General features: G+C 53.3%; 1 protein-coding gene across 1 annotated transcript in view; it reads right to left on the minus strand.

The window, feature by feature from the left end:
• CDK1 (cyclin dependent kinase 1) overlaps nt 1-20058 on the minus strand; it is a 240173-nt gene that overhangs the window by 70712 nt on the left and 149403 nt on the right. Inside the window, exon 4 of the mRNA XM_069611210.1 lies at nt 9584-9707. Within this exon, the coding sequence (XP_069467311.1) occupies nt 9584-9707 (124 nt within the window). The remainder of the gene's footprint in view (nt 1-9583; nt 9708-20058) is intronic.

Genomic DNA, 20058 nt, shown 5'->3' on the forward strand with positions numbered 1-20058 from the left:
AGTCTCGCAGTCCTGTTGTGGATTAGTTGCAAAGGGCGGAGAGTAGAGGCTGTTACAATAGTACAACCTAGAGAACCAGAGCTTGGGAGACCATGAGCTTTTGGGGGGGGGAGGTGCCCGAAACTCCTTGTGCTTCATCCCCTTTGTTACATGAATGCACCCAAAGGTGATTGGTCTGTTGGCTGTCCGGCAAGGACAGCTACCCTGCTGCGTGATTGATCGCTAGGGTTGAATGAAAGAAACCTGCATAAAAAGGCAAGGCTTTTTGGCTTGGAAGGCAGAGTCTACTACTGGACGAAGAAATCCAAAAAAGAACTTTAAGTGATGCCTGCTGCAACTCCTGGACCATTGGTGGTTTGCCCATTGAAGCTTTGCTGCTGCAGCTCTGCAAGGACGACTTCTCCCATTAAGTTGGTGGGACCAATCAACTCCAAAATAAGCCCTTCTGGACATCCTCTGAGCTGGCTGTACTTCCACTGCTGCTGGAACCGAAGTGCCAGGGAGAGGAACACCAGATTGTGTGCATTGCTTTTAAGTCAGATCCTCCAGACTTCCCTGAAGCAGGACTGACCAAGGATGAGCCACCTCAGAGTGCTGGACCCCAGATACAAGGAAAGTCCAGAGTGGTATCCGAGAACCACAGTTTTGCTATTTGCTGTCAGACGCGAGGAGCAGAAACACTGAAGAAACTTTGAATTTAAGTTTGCCCATTGCTGCCGCGGACCTTCCCATTGAAGAGCAGGAGTCCGACAGCCTCACTCTTGTCACGACTGAGCTCAGGAACAAAAGGATATTCAGCACTGTATAGGAACACAAGTCAGCTGGAACCATTTCTTCTAACCAGAGGTACTGTAAAGTCTAAACTTACCTCTTGTGCAGCCTTGCTTGCTCTCAGTCGAGACCAGTCTTTGTTACCTTGCAGAGTTGCTATAGCTTTGCCCCTCAAAACCCTTGCAGCTTGTGGCCCTTCATGTGTTCCATTTTCTACAAACATTGTGCAAGACTTTACCTACCTGAAGATCTTAAGCTCCACAAGACATTGTGCAATTAACATTGGATGTCCTGGCTCCCTGAGAGACTTTTCTCCTCTTTGACTCTGCTTCATCTATTCCTCGGGAAAGGGTAAACTTATTTGACATTTTAAGGTGTTTAAAAGTACTTACCCGTTTGTGAATTATTGTTTACCTTTGTTTTATTCCCCATCACAAATTCAGTATTGCTCCAAATGTACCAGTGATAAAACAGTGTCCTAACTATTTAAGACACCTGAGAGTCTGTGTGCCATCCCCAATGGACATCTGATTTACAGAAACTAAGTGTCTTTTGAAGTGTGTTCCAAGTATTACATATATTGCTCCCTTCTGAAGTGTTATACAGCAGACTGAATCAAATTAGTTTATCAAGAAATCGCGTGTACGTTTTTGAATAACTACTGTGAAACAGTCACAACATTAATGTTTAGTGTGGCTGAGCAGCCAGGCTTACCTCAAGAGGTCAACTTTTGGGTCCATATTACCAGGAGGCCAAAGTTATTGTAGTGTACCCACAGGGTACTGCATATAATCTTGCCTAACAGGGTTTTTTGGAATGCATTTGCTGGGTCCCGTTTGGGGTCAGAAAGGGGTGTGGAAGATGGTGGGTGTGTTTTATTTTACAAAAATGCCAATAAAATATACGTTGCAAAAAGAAAAAGAAACCAGGAGATAGTCTACTGAAACTCCCGATTGATTGTGTATAGAGCCTATATGGAACAAGTTACTTACCTGTAACTGTTCTCCAGCATGGGTCTGGCATGGATTCACATGCTCATGAATATTCCCCGTCGTCAGGCTGGGAATCCTCGGTAAAGAAAAAACCAGTATCAGTTTCGTTTCTGATCTGTCTTTCGTAGTAATAACCAATCACTGATCTCTGCGTCATACTGACCACAGCCAATGACTGCCCTCTACCTAAGCCCCGCCTCTGGCAGCCATCTTCAGATTTGGAAGCACGTGAAGTGGCAGTATGACCAAGTGAAGAGCCGCAGAGGGGTAGGCGGGAGGGTTCGCATGTGAATCCATGCCAGACCCATGCTGGAGAACAACAGTTACAGGTAAGTAACTTGTTCCTTCTCCAGCATGGGGTCTGGCATGGATTCACATGCTCATGAATAAAGAATACATAGCAGTACACACATGCACAACCACGGAGGTGGCAAAGGCTCAACATTAAGCATTACATCAAACTCAACATTAAGCATCTTATCTCACCAGGCTCACCTCAGGCGTACAGGTTGCGCAGCACTGCTTGGCCGACCCTGGACTCCTCCCTGGAATCCCGATCGACCCAGTAGAATTTCGTGAAGGTGTGCGTCGACCTCCACGTAGCAGCCCTGCATATGTCCAGCAGGGGCACACCAGATAGGAACGCCGTGGTAGCTGCAATCGCTCTGGTGGAATGGGCTCTCGGACGGCCAGGCAGCGGTCGGTTTGCCAACCGGTGACAGTACATGATACAGCCGGAGAGCCATCTGGAAATGGAAGCCTTCGAGAGAGCCTTCCCCTGATTGACAGGTCCAAAGTTCACAAAGAGTTGTGACGTCTTCCGAAAACACTTCGTGAGGTCTACGTAGAACTTCAGCGCTCTAGCCACATCCAGCGAGTGCAAAGTCCTCTCAGCCGGCGACGAAGGCGACGGGAAGAACACAGGCAACACCAAGGGTTCGTTGAGATGGAAGTCCGACGGTACCTTGGGCATGAATGAGGGGTGCGTCCTGAGCACTACCCACGTGTCGTGAAAAGTCAAGTACGGGGCCTTGCAGGAAAGGGCCTGGATCTCTCCCACTCGTCGTGCGGAGGTGATGGCCACAAGAAACGCTGTTTTCCACAACAGAAATTTCAACGGAGCCGAGTGCAGAGGCTCGAACGGAGGTCCCATGAGCTTGGTCAGCACCACGTTGAGCTCCCACGCCGGGGCCGGAGCCTTCACCGGCGGGAACGATCTGAACAGTCCCTTCATGAACTCTTTCACCAGACGATGAGACCATAAGGACGTCCGCCCCGTGGTTCTGGTGTATCGGGAGATCGCAGCAAGATTAATCTTGATGGACGCGTGTGCCAGTCCAGCTTTGGCCAGCGTCAGCAGGTACGGCAGTACTTGGGGAACCGTAATCCGTAGAGGGTTAATCTTCTGTGCGTGGCACCAGACAGAGAACCTCTTCCATTTGTGTCCGTAGCATTTAAGAGTCGAGGACGCCCTGGCCTTTGCAAGAACCTCTCTGCAGTCGGCCGGTATGTCGTATCCTCCAAACTCTAGCGCTGCAGGAGCCAGGCCTGCAAGTTCAGCGATTTCGGGTCGTGGTGGAGGATGGCGCCTCCTTCCCTGGAGAGTAGATCCACGTCCACCAGCAGCTTGATTGGCGGGGACGCTGACGTCCAGAAGGTCCGGGAACCATATCTGCCTCGGCCACGCAGGTGCGATGAGGATCATCCTGCACCGTGACCTCTTGAGCTGGTTGACGAGCCGGATTAGCAGTGGAAAAAGGAGGGAACGCGTAGAGGAACAGGCCCTCCCAGGGGAACGAGAAAGTATCGCCCATGCTCCTCGCCTGGGGAAACCTGCTGGCGAACCTCAGGCACTTGGAGTTCGTCGCCGTCGCGAACAGGTCGATCTGGGGTGTGCCCCACCGTCGGAAGAGGCGATCCACTAGATCCTGCCGTAGTTCCCACTCGTGGCACGAGCGCAGCTCCCTGCTGAGTGGGTCGGCGATGGTTTTTATCCCTGCCAGATGAAACGGCACCAGAAACATCCTTTGGGCGACGGCCCAATGCCACAGGTCCTGCGCCTCCTTGGACAGTGCTGGGGACCTGGTTCCGCCCTGTTTCCTGATGTAAAACATGGTGGTGTTGTCGGTGAAGATCCTCACCACCTTGCCCTTGAGGGACGGAAGGAAGGACCTGAGGGCCCAAAACACTGCACGGAGCTCCAGGACGTTGATATGTAGGGATTTCTCCGTCGGGAGCCAAAGGCCTCTTGCGTGCAGATTTTCAGTGTGCGCTCTCCACCCTTCCAGGGAGGCATCCGTGGTCACTGTCTCCTGGTGGGCTGGGGTCTGGAAGTCCATGCCCGCCGTCAGATGCGCGCGAGTGCCCCACCACCGGATCGCTCGTCGAAAACTCTCGTCGAGTGTGATCCTTTCCTCGAAGCTGCCCGTCGTTTGGATCCAGCGCGCGTCCAGGAACTCCTGCAACGGGCACATCCGGAGCCTGCACATGGGAATGAGGTAGATGCAGGAAGACATCATTCCGAGGAGGGACTTGATGGACCTCACCTTGGCCGCGTCGGCCACCAACATCCGCTGCACCTTGCCCAGGATGGTCCTGGTCCTCTCCTCCGACGGGGAGGCCAGAAGGGACACTGTTGAGCCTCGCTCCCAGAAACAGAGCGTCTTGCGCGGGTACCAGGTGGGATTTGGCGTAGTTCACGAAGAATCCCAGGTCCGTGAGAAGTTGGACGGTCCTTGCCGTGTGAACCACGGCAAGCTCCCTCGTCTTGGCTCGGATGAGCCAGTCGTCCAGGTAGGGGTAGACGTGGATCCCCTTGCGGCACAGCTGCGCCGCCACCGGTGCAAGGCACTTGGTGAACACCCTGGGTGCCGACCGTAGTCCGAAGGGGAGGGCTTTGAACTAGTAATGACGCCCTTGGACCACAAACCTGAGGAATTTTCGGTGCCCCTTTAGGATGGGAATATGGAAGTAGGCATCCTCCAAATCCAACGAAGACAGGAAGTCTCCTTCCTCCAGCTGACCCAGGACGTGCTGGAGGGTGACCATCCGGAACTTTTGCGCCTTGATGAACTTGTTCAGACGTCGCAGGTCCAGGATGGGGCGCCATCCCCCCGTCTTCTTCACGAGGAAGTATTTTGAGTAAACTCCGGACCCCCGAAGCCTCTTTGGGACGAGTTCGATGGCGCCCTTCCTGAGCATCGCCTTTACCTCCAGGAGAAGTTGAGGGACGTGAAGTTCTTTCCTGGCCACGGGGGGGACGCGCGGACACCTTTGAAACTCGAGCGCGTGGCCCCGGGCCAAGGCGTCCAGCACCCAACGGTCGGTGGAGATGGACTCCCACACGCTGACGAATTTCGCCAGCTGGCCTCCCCGACATCACGGCCAGTTCAATCTTGCTTCGCCTAGGCCTTGGCGAAAACATCCTCCGGCCTTGCTGCAGCCTCTGTAGGCCTCCTGAGACAAGGAGCAGGCCGCTTGGCGGTACGACGAGGATCTGCCACCAAATCCTTTGGAGGCTCCTTGAGACTTGCCTCCGGGGGTCCGAAAAGGCAGCCGCCGTGGAGAGAACACAAGGGCCGGGGGCCGTCTCGGAGTCCGTCTTGATGGATTGCAGTGACTAGTCCACTGTCTAGCTGAACAGGTTGTTCCCTTCAAAGGGCACGTCCAGTACCCTGGTCTGAATGTCCCGACGGAAATCGATGGTCTTCAGCCAACCACGCCGGTGAAGGCAAACTGTTGCCCATCTGTCGAAATCCGGTGTCAGCGATGTCCGCGGCCACCGTGATGACAGTCCGACGTCACCTCTTTCTGTAGGATTTCAAGGGCCACCGCCCACAAATCCGGGAGGGATCTTGAACCACAGCTTCCTGTTTTAGCGTGCCACGATCGTGAGGGCATTGGCCGCTTTGATGGTAGTCGGCGCCGACATGACTCGTCATCCCATTGCGTCCTGCTTCTTCCCTCACTGTCCAGTGGGGAAGTTGAAGCAGATGCCATCGCCCCTGCTGACTTTGGAGACCACTGAGTCCGGGGACGGCTGAGCTCTGAGACATCAGGGCGGAGTACAGGACCCAGTACTTCTTATATCGTTCCCTCTTCGCAGGAGCCGTGGACGTGTTCTTGAGTAACAAAGTCCCTCGTCCCAGATGTCGTCCAGCAACGGGACTGAAAGGACTGTTCCTCTTGGCCTCCCATCGCTGGTAGAGGAAACTTTCCTTCTGCTCTTCGGGACAAAGCTGGAAAAGCTCGATGCCCTGGCGATCACGGCGTGAAAGGAGCCAATTTAGTCAGGAGGGGAGGTCCGAGCAGGGGGTGATGGAAGATCCGTCCAGTCGCCACCACCATCGTCGTCCGTCCCCACAGTCGCCGTCTCTGTTCCGGTCTCATCCCTCGGAGGGGGAAGGAGGTGAAGGCTGGCAAGGCAGAGATGGATTCGCCTCCGCTTGTCGGTGAGCTCCCCGACAGTCCAGGTGCTGCTGGATCATCCGCTGGGGGGAAAGGGTAACCTCTGGATGGCCATCAAGATCACCCCCAAGTTGTCTTGTGGCATAGGCGGGAGCAACGGCTGGGGCGTTGGATCCTCCATATCCCACAGTTCGTCGGCTCCACAGTCGCTCTCTAAATCCACCTTGTCGGGATCCCTCCCGTAGGACTGCACTTCCTCGAACTTCTTGTCCAGGATCTTTTACGCCGGCCAGCTCATCTTCGGAGGTGGTATCTATCTGTTATGGCTACTGTGCGCCGCTCCCCCTTCTCATCCCAGGGGTCCTCGATAGGTTGAAGAGTATTCCCTCCGGGGTGGCAGGGAAACTTGGCCCAGAAGTCGATTCCACTGGTGTAGCCTCCGCAGGCTTTGCCAGGGCTGCCACGACTCCTTCAACTGAGGCCTTTGCCGGATGACTCAGGGCCTTCACGACCTTGGCTGCCTCTGGGACCTTCACCTTAAGGGAGGGGGGAGGGTCACCACCTGCCCCCCCCCCTCCCCTTGGCTTTCCCCATCTGGATCGACCAGGGATTCTCCTGAATCTTACCCAGGTTTTCAGACTTCCTGCCACCCCCCCCTACCCCCACTCCCTGAGCCAGAGCGTTGGCCCTTCGGCTTGTGGTTGATTGTTTCAGCAACATAGCGCCGTGCCTGGCAGCCAAGGAGACCAAACCAATGGCGTTCCCAGTGCCCGCAGACTTGCAGTGCTTTGCCTTACGTTGGGCCCACATCACCGGAGCGCCCTTAAAGGTTTTAGAAAAACGCTCGGACTTCTCACCTGCTGCTGGGCTCTTCCCTTCCAGCCAATTAGTAAGTCGGGCTGGACAGTCCTTCAATGTCCTTTTGGACATATTCTTACAAAACGCAGTCGTCCTCCACATGCAATTTGTCATCGTGAAGGCAGTAGAGGCATTGAGAGTGCTCATCTTCCTTGAAGACATGTACTCGGCATCCAGGGCAGCTCCTGAACAGCCTGGATCCAACAGGCATCAGGTTTCCTTTGTCCTGGGCCATGCCCACACATGGTAGGCATCAAAGATCTTCCGGAATCCTCCAAGAAGTGAAAACTCGACGAAAATTTGCCCTTGAGGGGCGTAGAAGAATCAGAATTGGTGGAGCTTGAGGCTCGACTGACAGAAAATATGAGTAAACTCAACGCAAAATGCAGTAAAAGCTCGAGGGCTATAGCACGAGGACTCCCAACACTTGAACGTGCAGTAAAAATCTGAAGATGGCTGCCAGAGGAGGGGGCTTAGGCACAGGGCAGTCATTGGCTGGGGCAGTATGACCCAGAGACCAGTGATGGTTTACTAGTAGAAAGACCGTTCAGAAACAAAACTGAAATTGATATTTTCTTGAGGATTCCCAGCCTGACGGGGAATATTCACAAGTATGTGAATCCATGCCAGACCCCATGCTGGAGAATAGCTTTCGTCACCCAGGATCTATTCTGCAAAATCAATGTCCTCTTGGACACCTTGCGTGTCAATCTGAAAATGGGCTGCTGCTTTAGCCAGTATCTCCTTGAGGAGTGGTTGATCATCCGGTGCGTTAAGCACAGGGGGGGTTCTTTAGGAATTGGGGAGTCAAGCTCCTCCTCCATAATAAGAAACCCGTTTGGTCTTCCATCATTTGTGGGTCTGTTTCATTACAATATGACTCAGGATGTTAAGATTCAATGACCAAAGGGTCTGCGCCCAAATGCTGCACCAGGGCATCAGTGCGGGGTGTTATTAGGGGAGGTTGAGAATCCATGGACCCTTAAGGGGGCCAAGATAACTGGTGTGTTACCATAACTATGAAAATTAGGGTCTTTCATAAATGACATTCTTGTCATAACTCTGTCAATATCCGCAGAGCGCCAATACTTGGAGCTAGGGATAACCACAACCTGTTCTGTTTCTTCTTTCATACCCATGCCTTGAGCAGTGGGAGGGATGATCTTCCCCTTAGTGGTAGGGACAGGAACTTTGGCCCCCTTCTACTGATTTATTTTTTTTGTTTTTCCTTACGAACATGGACTTCTGAAGGCTGTGTATTAATCCCGCTTCCCATGACTAGGAATATTTCTCAATGCTTTTAGGGGCGTCAGAGGAACCAGACACCTTGCGTCGAGAATCGGAGGGGATAGAGATTCGGAGGTGGTCTTGGAGGAAGGGCGTCGAATCTCAGGAGTAGACGCTACGCATCTCGACTGGGGATAGGTGTCTGAATAGTGTGACGATCCGGCCTCTGGGAGTATTGCGACACCTTTTTGAACCGTGGACAGTTGGTTTTTGTCATGAGGCGATCTCGAACGAGAATGCCCAGGACACAATCGTTGGACCACTGTCTTTGGTTGCAGATTGCTAGGCACGTGTCGAGTGGCGGCCGGGGCTGATGTGCTTAAAGTGGTGTCACGCTTCTGCCGCTGGGTGTTGTTCCCATAACTGAGCCGCCGGCCAGTCCTCAAGGGTCGGGGGCTTGCGCGTGGGTGTCTGAAGTCACCCCTCTGCCCTTGCCGTCCAAAACGGCAGCGTTGCTGCCATTGCTAAAAGACCCTTCGGCGTCCATGGCCTCTTGTTGCCTAGCGGAGTGGGCCCAGCGTTTAGTGGAGCGGTCCTTAAATGTTTTTGCTTTAAGAGCTTGCAAGCTTGACAGGTAGCCTCGGGATGGTCTCGTGGGAGACAAATTGCATGTATTGTGCTCATCTACCCAGGGGAACTTCCCGTTACACTTGGGGCAGAATTTGAAAGGAGTACTTTCCATATGTATCAATTTGGCAGTGGGCGGGTATATGTAGGAGCATGTATGACCACACCCCACCACTCTCTACTTGTACAGGGCAGAGGCCTTCCAAGGCCCAAGATCGGTCATGGTGTGTCGATGGCCGATTTCCTCGATCTTAACCGGCATGGACTTAGTCCTTTCTGTGTCTGCCATCCTGGACATGCAGGTAACCAAATTGAGCATTTTGCGTTGGGAAGGTTAATGCAGGTACATTTGTTACATGTCATGCAAATTCCATAACTGCCTAAAAGGTAACCCCTGAAAAACTGGAAAAAAGTGAGTCAATGAACATTTGCTTGCAATCACAGTATCAACCAAAGTGGGAATATCTCCTAAAATATAAACTCAAGCCACAAAGATTAGCGGGAACACATTTGCATTTATAGACCACCCCAGAGAAGGATGGAGCCAAATAAGCTGCAACAATGTTCCAGCAAAGAAAGAACAAACAGAAGGCAATGTAGTGCAAAGAGGCAAGCAGTTGCCACAGCAAATAACCTTTCATTGATTTGCACAGACTAAACTGTGCCTAAAGACACTCCTAGTACCCCACCCCTCCATTTACCTTGACGAGCATTGGATCCACATACTGCCCGGATGGAATGGAATCCAGGTATTTCTTCAGGTCCATGGAAAGGAACTCAAAGATGAGGTAAAGCCGTGAATCTTGCATGAGCACATCCTGAAGACTAAGAAACATTTGTCACTCTTAAATGCTCAGATTGCAAGTAATTATTGCAACAAGTTACATTATAAAAGAAACTTGCCAGAATAACATCCCGAAACAAAATGAAGGGCCCAACCAGGAAAAACATTTGTGGCAAATCATGTACCCAATCCATAGCTTTTCATCAATCGCACCTAGTTGGGACCTCTGCTTGAGGCTCCACTTTATATTCGGCTAATGTAGCTTTTGAATGTAGGGTGCCTGGTAGACGCGTGGCACTACAGTCTCACTATATCATGCATCCCAGCCAGTCACAAAGTAGACACCAGTAATTGCAGAAGGGGATGGGAGGGTTTAAGTTACATGGGCGCTGACAGCTATGGATTTATGTGAAGTAAAATCCCAAAATCAACCCTCGGGTTGATTTTAGTTGGGCAACCTATTGTGAACTATACACTAAATTATTCAAACCACAATCAAGGTAGGTAGTATAGCAGTAAGAGGGGTGTTCATGGTCTGGGGCTACAATGAGTCCACACATCAATAATTCCAGTTAGACAGCCAAATACACAAATAGACAATGATTCAAAACTATCTGGCAAACATTGCCACACTAACTATAAAACAGATCTATAGGTTCACCCTTAAAGAAAATCTTGATTCAATAACCAATGATAAACAGGTATATAGGGTTCCATGTAATAATGTCGCCACAAAAATCACCATGCAAAAATATCGCCAAAAAATGGCTGGTTTTTGTGGCAACATTGCATGGAACATGCGGGGGACACCCCCAATTTTTTTTTACATTTTTTTGCCCCCGTCCCCTTATATATGGTCACCCATATATTATAGCCACAACCTTTTCCCGGCGACAATATTTATGGGGATATTACCTGATACCGTAAATAGTCCAAGTACAATATAACAATCAATTGAGCTATATCAGGTCCATAACAGCAAATCCAGCCCCAAGATGGTTAGGGCTTTGTGCCCCAAAACTCCACTTTTCAAGTTGGTTTACTAGGCGATTGAACAATGCCATTGGGATTCAAAGTTCAAAAAAAATAAGGAAAGTACAAGTAACTGACTCAATACCTAATACACTAGGGTAGGCCCAGGAAAGGATCCTTGACCTATGCACCAGCAACCAAAGTCAGGAAATTGTGCTAGGGATAAGAACAACGTCTGCATCCCTTTGGAGAACAGAAAAAGCACAGCTATCCTGAGGAGCTAGATTCCGCTGGGGACACAATCGTCTGTGCTTTGCTCAACTAGTGGGAGGCCCAGGGGGTCGCACATGCAGAGGTCAGATGCTGCATTTAATTTTGGACAGTCATGTTTGTTCGGCCTCAATTCCAGGCAGCTTCTACTTGAACACCATAGAAGAAAAGATGGCCTTTTGCAGAGCAGGCATCCAGGGGACACGCCAGGGACCCAAGACCAATTGCCACACGAGTAACCATGGTCAGCCTTCGATGGACAAAAATAGCAGGACCTGCATGGCTTCAGTTGATGCAAGGCTGAAAATGCATGAGCAAGTGTTTTCGCACAAGCTGAAGATTCTCCATGTTCCAAAGATGCATTCCGAACAGTGATGAAAGCAGCGAGGTAGTCCAAGCGATCAGGTCAGTGCAGTTTGGTGCAGTGACACTGCCAAAAGGCATGGTTCCCCTAGCAGAGGGTCAAGACTGGTTGTTCCCACCGGTCGAAATACAACCAAGTTCTTCATGGGATCAGAGCTTCACTGGTATTGGTGCCATCAGATGCATTGGCTTTCAGCAGGTTGAACCCCCTTCATAGGGTCCTGGCTTCAACAAGGATATGGGTATAGGAGTACTTTTAACCAAAATGTTCATGCACAAGGCTTGGCTCAGGTTAGGCCTTGCAGCACGTTTCTACTGGCTCACTGGCCTCTCCCAATAGCGAGGTTATCCAATGCCTCAATAGGCGCTCAACTCTTGAGCCAATATATTAAGCCCAGGTTGAGGTGAAAAAGATACCCAGTGTTTTACTGGGCAAGTAACCATGCCCAGTTATTTTTTTTAAAAGGTGCTGGTGGAAGCAGTACTACACTGCAATCAGCCTAGGTGTAGACTTCAGTAAGCAGCACCATGGCAGGAAGGCCATAGGAAGAAAGTCTGCATTACAAACAGCTAAATTGGACATGCATGTATTTAAAGGACACTGTATACAATGAAGACTACAAGTGGTAGTACAATTTCACCTTTGGTACAAGCCTGTACTACACAGTAAAGTGGTAGCAATGGCTGAGCAGCCAGACATCTCAAGAGCAAACGAGCAGTAATAGGATATTACACAAAGGACTACAATTACTGTGGCTCAAACAGACTCAAGATTTCTGGTTAAAAAAATATAAGTAGATTTATTTTTAAACCATCTGTTGACAAAACACTTCACTTATTAAGTAAAACCACACTCTAAATATACTACACAACCAATTCCACTTGTGCAGGTCAATTCATGGTAAGTACATTTGGATTTGACAGACCAGTGTTGCGAAACAAAGATGTTACCGGGTTAATAATAAGTGATCACTTTTTGACATTAATGACCGTTCGGTCTTACAAAAAAAGGATACCCGCGGGAAGAAATGTAACCGAAGTCAAACACTTAACACAGAATTAACACAAGAGAATAGTGGATAAAAAAAATCATAGCCAATACTTTCGTCAAGGCAATAGGATCAGAGAACGTGTTGAGGCAGATAAAGTCAATAGGCCTGCGCCAGTGTCAAATGGAGCAGTGGCCCTGTTGTCGAGGATCATGGTTAGAACAGTTCAAGATTAAAGTTGCCAGGAGTACTGGATATTGTCAAAGGGAGTCAAAAGTTATAAGACAGAAGAAAGAAAGGACAAGCCTTCGGAAAGGAAAAGGGTTCACCCCGATTCCTCAAGGTCGGACGGAGAGAATGACCAAATGGACAGTACCTTATTTGTATGAAGAAAGTTGGTGCTACGGCAGTTCCTGGTAGTTCCTGCAGACTCACGGTTCCGGAAGCTTCAGTTGTGGGGACAAGGATGACATCTGGAGCGATCTGCACTACCCAGGGATGAAGCAGCCAGCAGCAAAGCAATGTTGAATAAGGAACAAGTTACTTATCTGTAACTGTTGTTCTCCAGCATGGGTCTGGCATGGATTCACATGCTCATGAATATTCCCCGTCGTCAGGCTGGGAATCCTCGGTAAAGAAAAAAACCAGTATCAGTTTCGTTTCTGATCTGTCTTTCGTAGTAATAACCAATCACTGATCTCTGCGTCATACTGACCACAGCCAATGACTGCCCTCTACCCAAGCCCCGCCTCTGGCAGCCATCCTCCGATTTGGAAGCACGTGAAGTGGCAGTATGACCAAGTGAAGAGCCGCAGAGGGGTAGGCGGGAGGGTTCGCATGTGAATCCATGCCAGACCCATGCTGGAGAACAACAGTTACAGGTAAGTAACTTGTTCCTTCTCCAGCATGGGGTCTGGCATGGATTCACATGCTCATGAATAAAGAATACATAGCAGTACACACATGCACAACCACGGGAGGTGGCAAAGGCTCAACATTAAGCATTACATCAAACTCAACATTAAGCATCTTACCTCCTCACCAGGCTCACCTCAGGCGAACAGGTTGCGCAGCACTGCTTGGCCGACCCTGGACTCCTCCCTGGAATCCCGGTCGACGCAGTAGAATTTCGTGAAGGTGTGCGTCGACCTCCACGTAGCAGCCCTGCATATGTCCAGCAGGGGCACACCAGATAGGAACGCCGTGGTAGCTGCGATCGCTCTGGTGGAATGGGCTCTCGGACGGCCAGGCAGCGGTCGGTTTGCCAACCGGTGACAGTACATGATACAGCCGGAGAGCCATCTGGAAATGGAAGCCTTCGAGAGAGCCTTCCCCTGATTGACAGGTCCAAAGTTCAAAGAGTTGTGACGTCTTCCGAAAACACTTTGTGCGGTCTACGTAGAACTTCAGCGCTCTAGCCACATCCAGCGAGTGCAAAGTCCTCTTAGCCGGCGACGAAAAGAACACAGGCAACACCAAGGGTTCGTTGAGATGGAAGTCTGACGGTACCTTGGGCATGAAGGAGGGGTGCGTCCTGAGCACTACCCTCGTGTCGTGAAAAGTCAAGTACGGGGCCTTGCAGGAAAGGGCCTGGATCTCCCACTCGTCGTGCGGAGGTGATGGCCACAAGAAACGCTGTTTTCCACGACAGAAATTTCAACGGAGCCGAGTGCAGAGGCTCGAACGGAGGTCCCATGAGCTTGGTCAGCACCACGTTGAGCTCCCACGCCGGGGCCGGAGCCTTCACCGGCGGGAACGATCTGAACAGTCCCTTCATGAACTCTTTCACCAGACGATGAGACCACAAGGACGTCCGCCCCGTGGTTCTGGTGTATCGGGAGATCGCAGCAAGATGAATCTTGGACGCGTGTGCCAGTCCAGCTTTGGCCAGCGTCAGCAGGTACGGCAGTACTTGGGGAGCCGTAATACGTAGAGGGTTAATCTTCTGTGCGTGGCACCAGACAGAGAACCTCTTCCATTTGTGTCCGTAGCATTTAAGAGTCGAGGACGCCCTGGCCTTTGCAAGAACCTCTCTGCAGTCGGCCGGTATGTCGTATCCTCCAAACTCTAGCGCTGCAGGAGCCAGGCCTGCAAGTTCAGCGATTTCGGGTCGTGGTGGAGGATGGCGCCTCCTTCCCTGGAGAGTAGATCCGCGTCCACCGGCAGCTTGATTGGCGGGGACGCTGACAAGTCCAGAAGGTCCGGGAACCATATCTGCCTCGGCCACGCAGGTGCGACGAGGATCATCCTGCACCGTGACCTCTTGAGCTGGTTGACGAGCCGGATAAGCAGTGGCAAAGGAGGGAACGCGTAGAGGAACAGGCCCTCCCAGGGGAACGAGAAAGCATCGCCCATGCTCCTCGCCTGGGGAAACCTGCTGGCGAACCTCAGGCACTTGGAGTTCGTCGCCGCGAACAGGTCGATCTGGGGTGTGCCCCACCGTCGGAAGAGGCTATCCACTAGATCCTGCCGTAGCTCCCACTCGTGGCACGAGCGCAGCTCCCTGCTGAGTGAGTCGGCGATGGTGTTTTTTATCCCTGCCAGATGAAACGGCACCAGAAACATCCTTTGGGCGACGGCCCAATGCCACAGGTCCTGCGCCTCCTTGGACAGTGCTGGGGACCTGGTTCCGCCCGGTTTCCTAATGTAAAACATGGTGGTGGTGTTGTCGGTGAAGATCCTCACCACCTTGCCCTTGAGGGATGGAAGGACCTGAGGGCCCAAAACACTGCACGGAGCTCCAGGACGTTGATATGTAGGGATTTCTCTGTCGGGAGCCAAAGGCCTCTTGCGTGCAGATTTTCGGTGTGCGCTCCCCACCCTTCCAGGGAGGCATCCGTGGTCACTGTCTCCTGGTGGGCTGGGGTCTGGAAGTCCATGCCCGCCGTCAGATGCGCGCGGGTGCCCCACCACCGGATCGCTCGTCGGAAACTCGTCGAGTGTGATCTTTTCCTCGAAGCTGCCAGTCGTTTGGATCCAGCGCGCGTCCAGGAACTCCTGCAACGGGCGCATCCGGAGCCTGCACATGGGAATGAGGTAGATGCAGGAAGACATTCCGAGGAGAGACTTGATGGACCTCACCTTGGCCGCGTCGGCCACGAACATCCGCTGCACCTCGCCCAGGATGGTCCTGGTCCTCTCCTCCGACGGGGAGGCCAGAAGGGACACTGTGTTGAGCCTCGCTCCCAGAAACAGAGCGTCTTGCGCGGGTACCAGGTGGGATTTGGCGTAGTTCACGGAGAATCCCAAGTCCGTGAGAAGTTGGACGGTCCTTGCCGTGTGAACCACGGCAAGCTCCCTTGTCTTGGCTCGGATGAGCCAGTCGTCCAGGTAGGGGTAGACGTGGATCCCTTAGCGGCGCAGCTGCGCTGCCAACGGTGCGAGGCACTTGGTGAACACCCTGGGTGCCGACTGTAGTCCGAAGGGGAGGGCTTTGAACTGGTAATGACGCCCTTGGACCACAAACCTGAGGAATTTTCGGTGCCCCTTTAGGATGGCAATATGGAAGTAGGCATCCTCCAAATCCAACGAAGACAGGAAATCTCCTTCCTCCAGCTGACCCAGGATGTGCTGGAGGGTGACCATCCGGAACTTTTGCGCCTTGATGAACTTGTTCAGGCGTGTCAGGTCCAGGATGGGGCGCCATCCCCCCGTCGTCTTCTTCACGAGGAAGTATCTCGAGTAACCTCTGGAGCCCCGAAGCCTCTTTGGGACGAGTTCGATGGCGCCCTTCCTGAGCATCGCCTTTACCTCCAGGAGAAGTTGAGGGACGTGAAGTTCTTTCCTGGCCACGGGGGGGACACGCAGACACTTTCTTTGAAACTCGAGCGCGTGGCCCCGGGCCAAGGCGTCCAGCACCCAACGGTCGGTGGAGATGGACTCCCACACGCCGACGAAGCTCGCCAGCCGGCCTCCCACCGGGGTGCTTCGGTGGGGGCCCGACCCCACGGCCGGTTCAATCCTGCTTCGACGAGGCTTTGCCGCCTTAACCTCCTTGGCGACGACGGCGGGGTCCGCCAGACTTGCCTCGTCCTCTGTAGGCCTCCTGAGACGAGCGGGCCGCTTGACGGTAGGAGGAGAAACCACCGCCGGAACCTTTGGAGGCGCCCTTGCCCCCGCTGCTCCGAAAGGGCGTCCGTCGTTGTTGCAGAACTCCAAGGGCCCGGGCCGTCTCGGTGTCTGCTTTAATGGCCTGAAGGGAATCGTCCACTGTTTTCCCAAACAGGTTGTTCCCATCGAAGGGCATGTCCAGGACTCTGGTCTGAACGTCTTGACGGAAGTCTGTAGCCTTGAGCCATCCACGCCGCCTAAGGCAAACGCTGTTGCCCAACTGGCGGAACCCAGTGTCGGCGATGTCCATCGCAACGGTAATGGCGTGGTCCGAAGCCACCTCACCTTCCTGCAGGATCTCCAGGGCCTCTGCCCTCTTGTCGTCCGGCAAGAAGTCCAGCAGGGGAGCCAGTTTGTACCAGAGCTCCCTGTCGTATCAAGCCACTATAGCCAAAGCGTTGGCAGCTTTAATCGTCGTCGCTGCAGACGAGATGACTCTGCGTCCCATAGCGTCCAATTTCTTTCCCTCGCCGTCCGGTGGTGGGGAAGTCGATGTGGAGGCCGCACCCCCCCGCTTTTTTCCTGGCCGCCGCGGAGACGACGGAGTCCGGGGTAGGCTGCGCCCGGAGGCACAGGGGGGCCGTGTCCGGGACCCGGTACTTTTTCTCGTACCGGTCTCTTCTAGCTGGCGTCGTGGAAGGGTTCTTGAGGAGGGTGAGGCCCTCATCCCAAATGTCGTCCAATAGAGGCACTGCGAGGACCGTCTTCCTCTTGGCCTCGCGCCGCTGATAAAGGAAACCTTCCTTCTCCTCAGGGCAGAGTTGGAAAAGCTCGGATGCCCTGGTGATCATGGAGTGGAACGATCCAATCTCGTCGGGCGGAGAAGCCCTGGTGGGAGGCGACGATGGTACATCCTCGTCGTATACCTCGTCGTCCGTACCCATCGCTGCCGTGTCAGTCCCCGTATCATCCCCTCGGGTGGACGGGGAGGAGGGCTGGAAGGGGCGCGACGGCTGAAAAGGAGGCGGAGGGTGGATCCTTCTTTTCTTGGTAGGGGGAACCCCAGAAGGTCCCGGTTCTGGGTCCCCCGACGGGAGAGGTTCCGTCGGCAACGGTAGTCTCGTCCTTATCTCTGAGCAGAAGGACTGTATAGCAAACAAAATGGCCGCCGAGTTGTCTCGCGGCGCTGGTAGAGGGGAATCCGACGGGCGATCAGGGGCCCCGTCGGTACCCTCGACGATGTAGTCGTCACCTGCGTCGGGATCCATCCCGACGGGCCGGTCTTCTTCCACGCCGAGGCCGTGGCTTAAGACCTCAACCAGCTCCTCCTCCGAGGTTGAGGCCGAGTCTACGACGACGCCCTGCCCCCCCCCTTTTTCTTCCCCACGAGGGATTTCACGGGGGTCCTATCGATGGGCACAAAAGAGGACTCCCAAAAGAGGACTCCCTCCGAGGTGGCAGGGAGACTGAGCCCCGAGGTCGCCACCACTGGTCTAGCCTCCACAGGCTGAGCCAGGGCCGCCGCGACAGTTTCGATAGAGGGCTTGGCCGGATGGATTAAGGCCTTCACCACCTTAGGTGCGCTCACCGCCTTATCCTTGAGGGGGTGGGGGGGCACTGCCTCGCTCCCCCTCCGCCTTCGAGCTCGACCAGGGCCTCTCCAGGAGCCTCGCCGGGTGCTCGGCCTTCCTCTTACCCGACCCAGAGCGTTGGCTCGTGGTTGATGGTGCCGGGGAGGGTGCGCCCAGCCTGGCGCCCATAGAGCCCGACCGTTCGGCGCTCCCGGTGCCAGCGGACTCGCGGTGCTTGGCCTTAAGTTGGACCCCCGTCGCCGGGGCATCCTCAAAGGTCTTAGAAGACCGCTCGGATTTCTTCCTCTTCTTCTCGCCGGACGGGCTCTTCCCTTCCAGCCAGTTGGCGAGACGTTGATGGCGGTCCTTCATGGTCCGCTCCGACATGTTGCCGCAAAACGCACAGTCCTTCTCCATGTGCATCTTGTCCTCATGTAGGCAGTAAAGGCAAAAAGAGTGTTCGTCCTCCTTGAAGACGTTCTGCAGCTGGCATCCAGGGCAGACCCTGAACAGCTTTCCGGGCGTCGAGCTTCCCTTCTCCTGGGCCATGACCGGGCCTGAGAAACTTCTGTTGTCCTCCAAAAGCGTAGCTCGACGAAATCTTCGCACACGAATCCGACACGGGTCCCCGTTGATCGGATGGAGAGTCGGTGGAGCTTGAGGCTCTTTTGACCGAAAAAATGAAGTTTTTGAGAAAAAACGTGAAAAAAATAGCACTAACGCTCGAGAGTAATAGCACGAGGATCCCAACACATGAACGTGCGGTAAAAATCTGAGGATGGCTGCCAGAGGCGGGGCTTGGGTAGAGGGCAGTCATTGGCTGTGGTCAGTATGACGCAGAGATCAGTGATTGGTTATTACTACGAAAGACAGATCAGAAACGAAACTGATACTGATTTTTCTTTACCGAGGATTCCCAGCCTGACGACGGGGAATATTCATGAGCATGTGAATCCATGCCAGACCCCATGCTGGAGAAAAGGTGTGCTCCTTTAAAAACGAGAGGGCTCTTCTGATGGCTATCTAGACCAGTGCAGCGATTTCGACCCAGGAGAGGATTCTCTGGCTGTTGAAAGTGAGCTGGTTGATCCCACCAGGCTCAAGGGAAGAAGACTGCAGACTGGATCTTCTGTCGTTGAAGGGTAGATCGCTCAGGACTGCAGCCGGGATTCACCGGGATTTGGGAGTTGCAGCAGTCTTCTCCGCTTCTCAGTTCCACTGGCGACTCAGACTTCTAGCCCAAGAGTCCTGCCTTTTATGCAAACATCCCCCATTCACACAGCTAGCCAAGTGACACAAAGTGAGACTTCCTTGGATAGGGCTGGGATCTGGTGCCCCCCCTGCTTCCGGATGTAGAACATTGTGGTTTTGTCAGTGAAGATCCGTACCACTTTGCCCTTGAGGGAAGGAAGGAATGACCTGAGGGCCCAGAACACAGCCTGGAGATCAAGGACAGCGATGTGCATGGACCTCTCCAGAAGCCAAAGGCCTCTTGCGTGGAGATCTCTGGTGTGCGCTCCCCATCCCTCCAGGGAGGCGTCGGTCAGTCTCCTGGTGCGTTGGGGTCCATGCCTGCCACGAGATGCACATGGGTGCCCCACAACCAGATCGCCGGAAAGTCTCGTTGAGGGAGATCTTGTCCTCGAAGCTCCCCACCACTTGCATCGAGGAACTCCTGCAGTGGAAACATCCGCAGCCAGCACAGGCGTACGAGGTAGATGCAAGATGACATGCCGAGCAGGGACTTGATGGACCTCACCCTGGCCACTTGCATGGTCAACAGCTGTTGTACCTTGCGTAGGATGGCCTTCGTCCTCTCAGATGGTGAAGCCAACCGCACCACTGTCAAGTCTGGCTCCCAGGAACAGGGCGCTCTGCGACGGTAGCAAGTGGGATTTGGCAAAGTTGATCGAGAATCCCAGTTCCGTGAGCAGGCGAACAGTCTTCGCTGTGTGGTCAACGGTGAGTTCTCTGGACGTCGCTCGGATGAGCCAATTGTCCAGGTAGGGGTAAACGGATACCCTGCAGGCGCAGCCATGCCGCCGCCGGTGCCAGGCACTTGGTAAAGACCCTTGGAGCCGACTTCAACCCGAAAGGCAGGGCCTTGAACTGGTAGTGCTGCCCTTGGACCCCGAAACATGGGGATGTGAAAGTAAGCATCCTCCAAATCCAGCGAT

This window comes from Ambystoma mexicanum, chromosome 8 (assembly GCF_040938575.1).
Source record: "Ambystoma mexicanum isolate Mex_15411 chromosome 8, UKY_AmexF1_1, whole genome shotgun sequence".
Lineage (NCBI taxonomy): Eukaryota > Metazoa > Chordata > Amphibia > Caudata > Ambystomatidae > Ambystoma > Ambystoma mexicanum.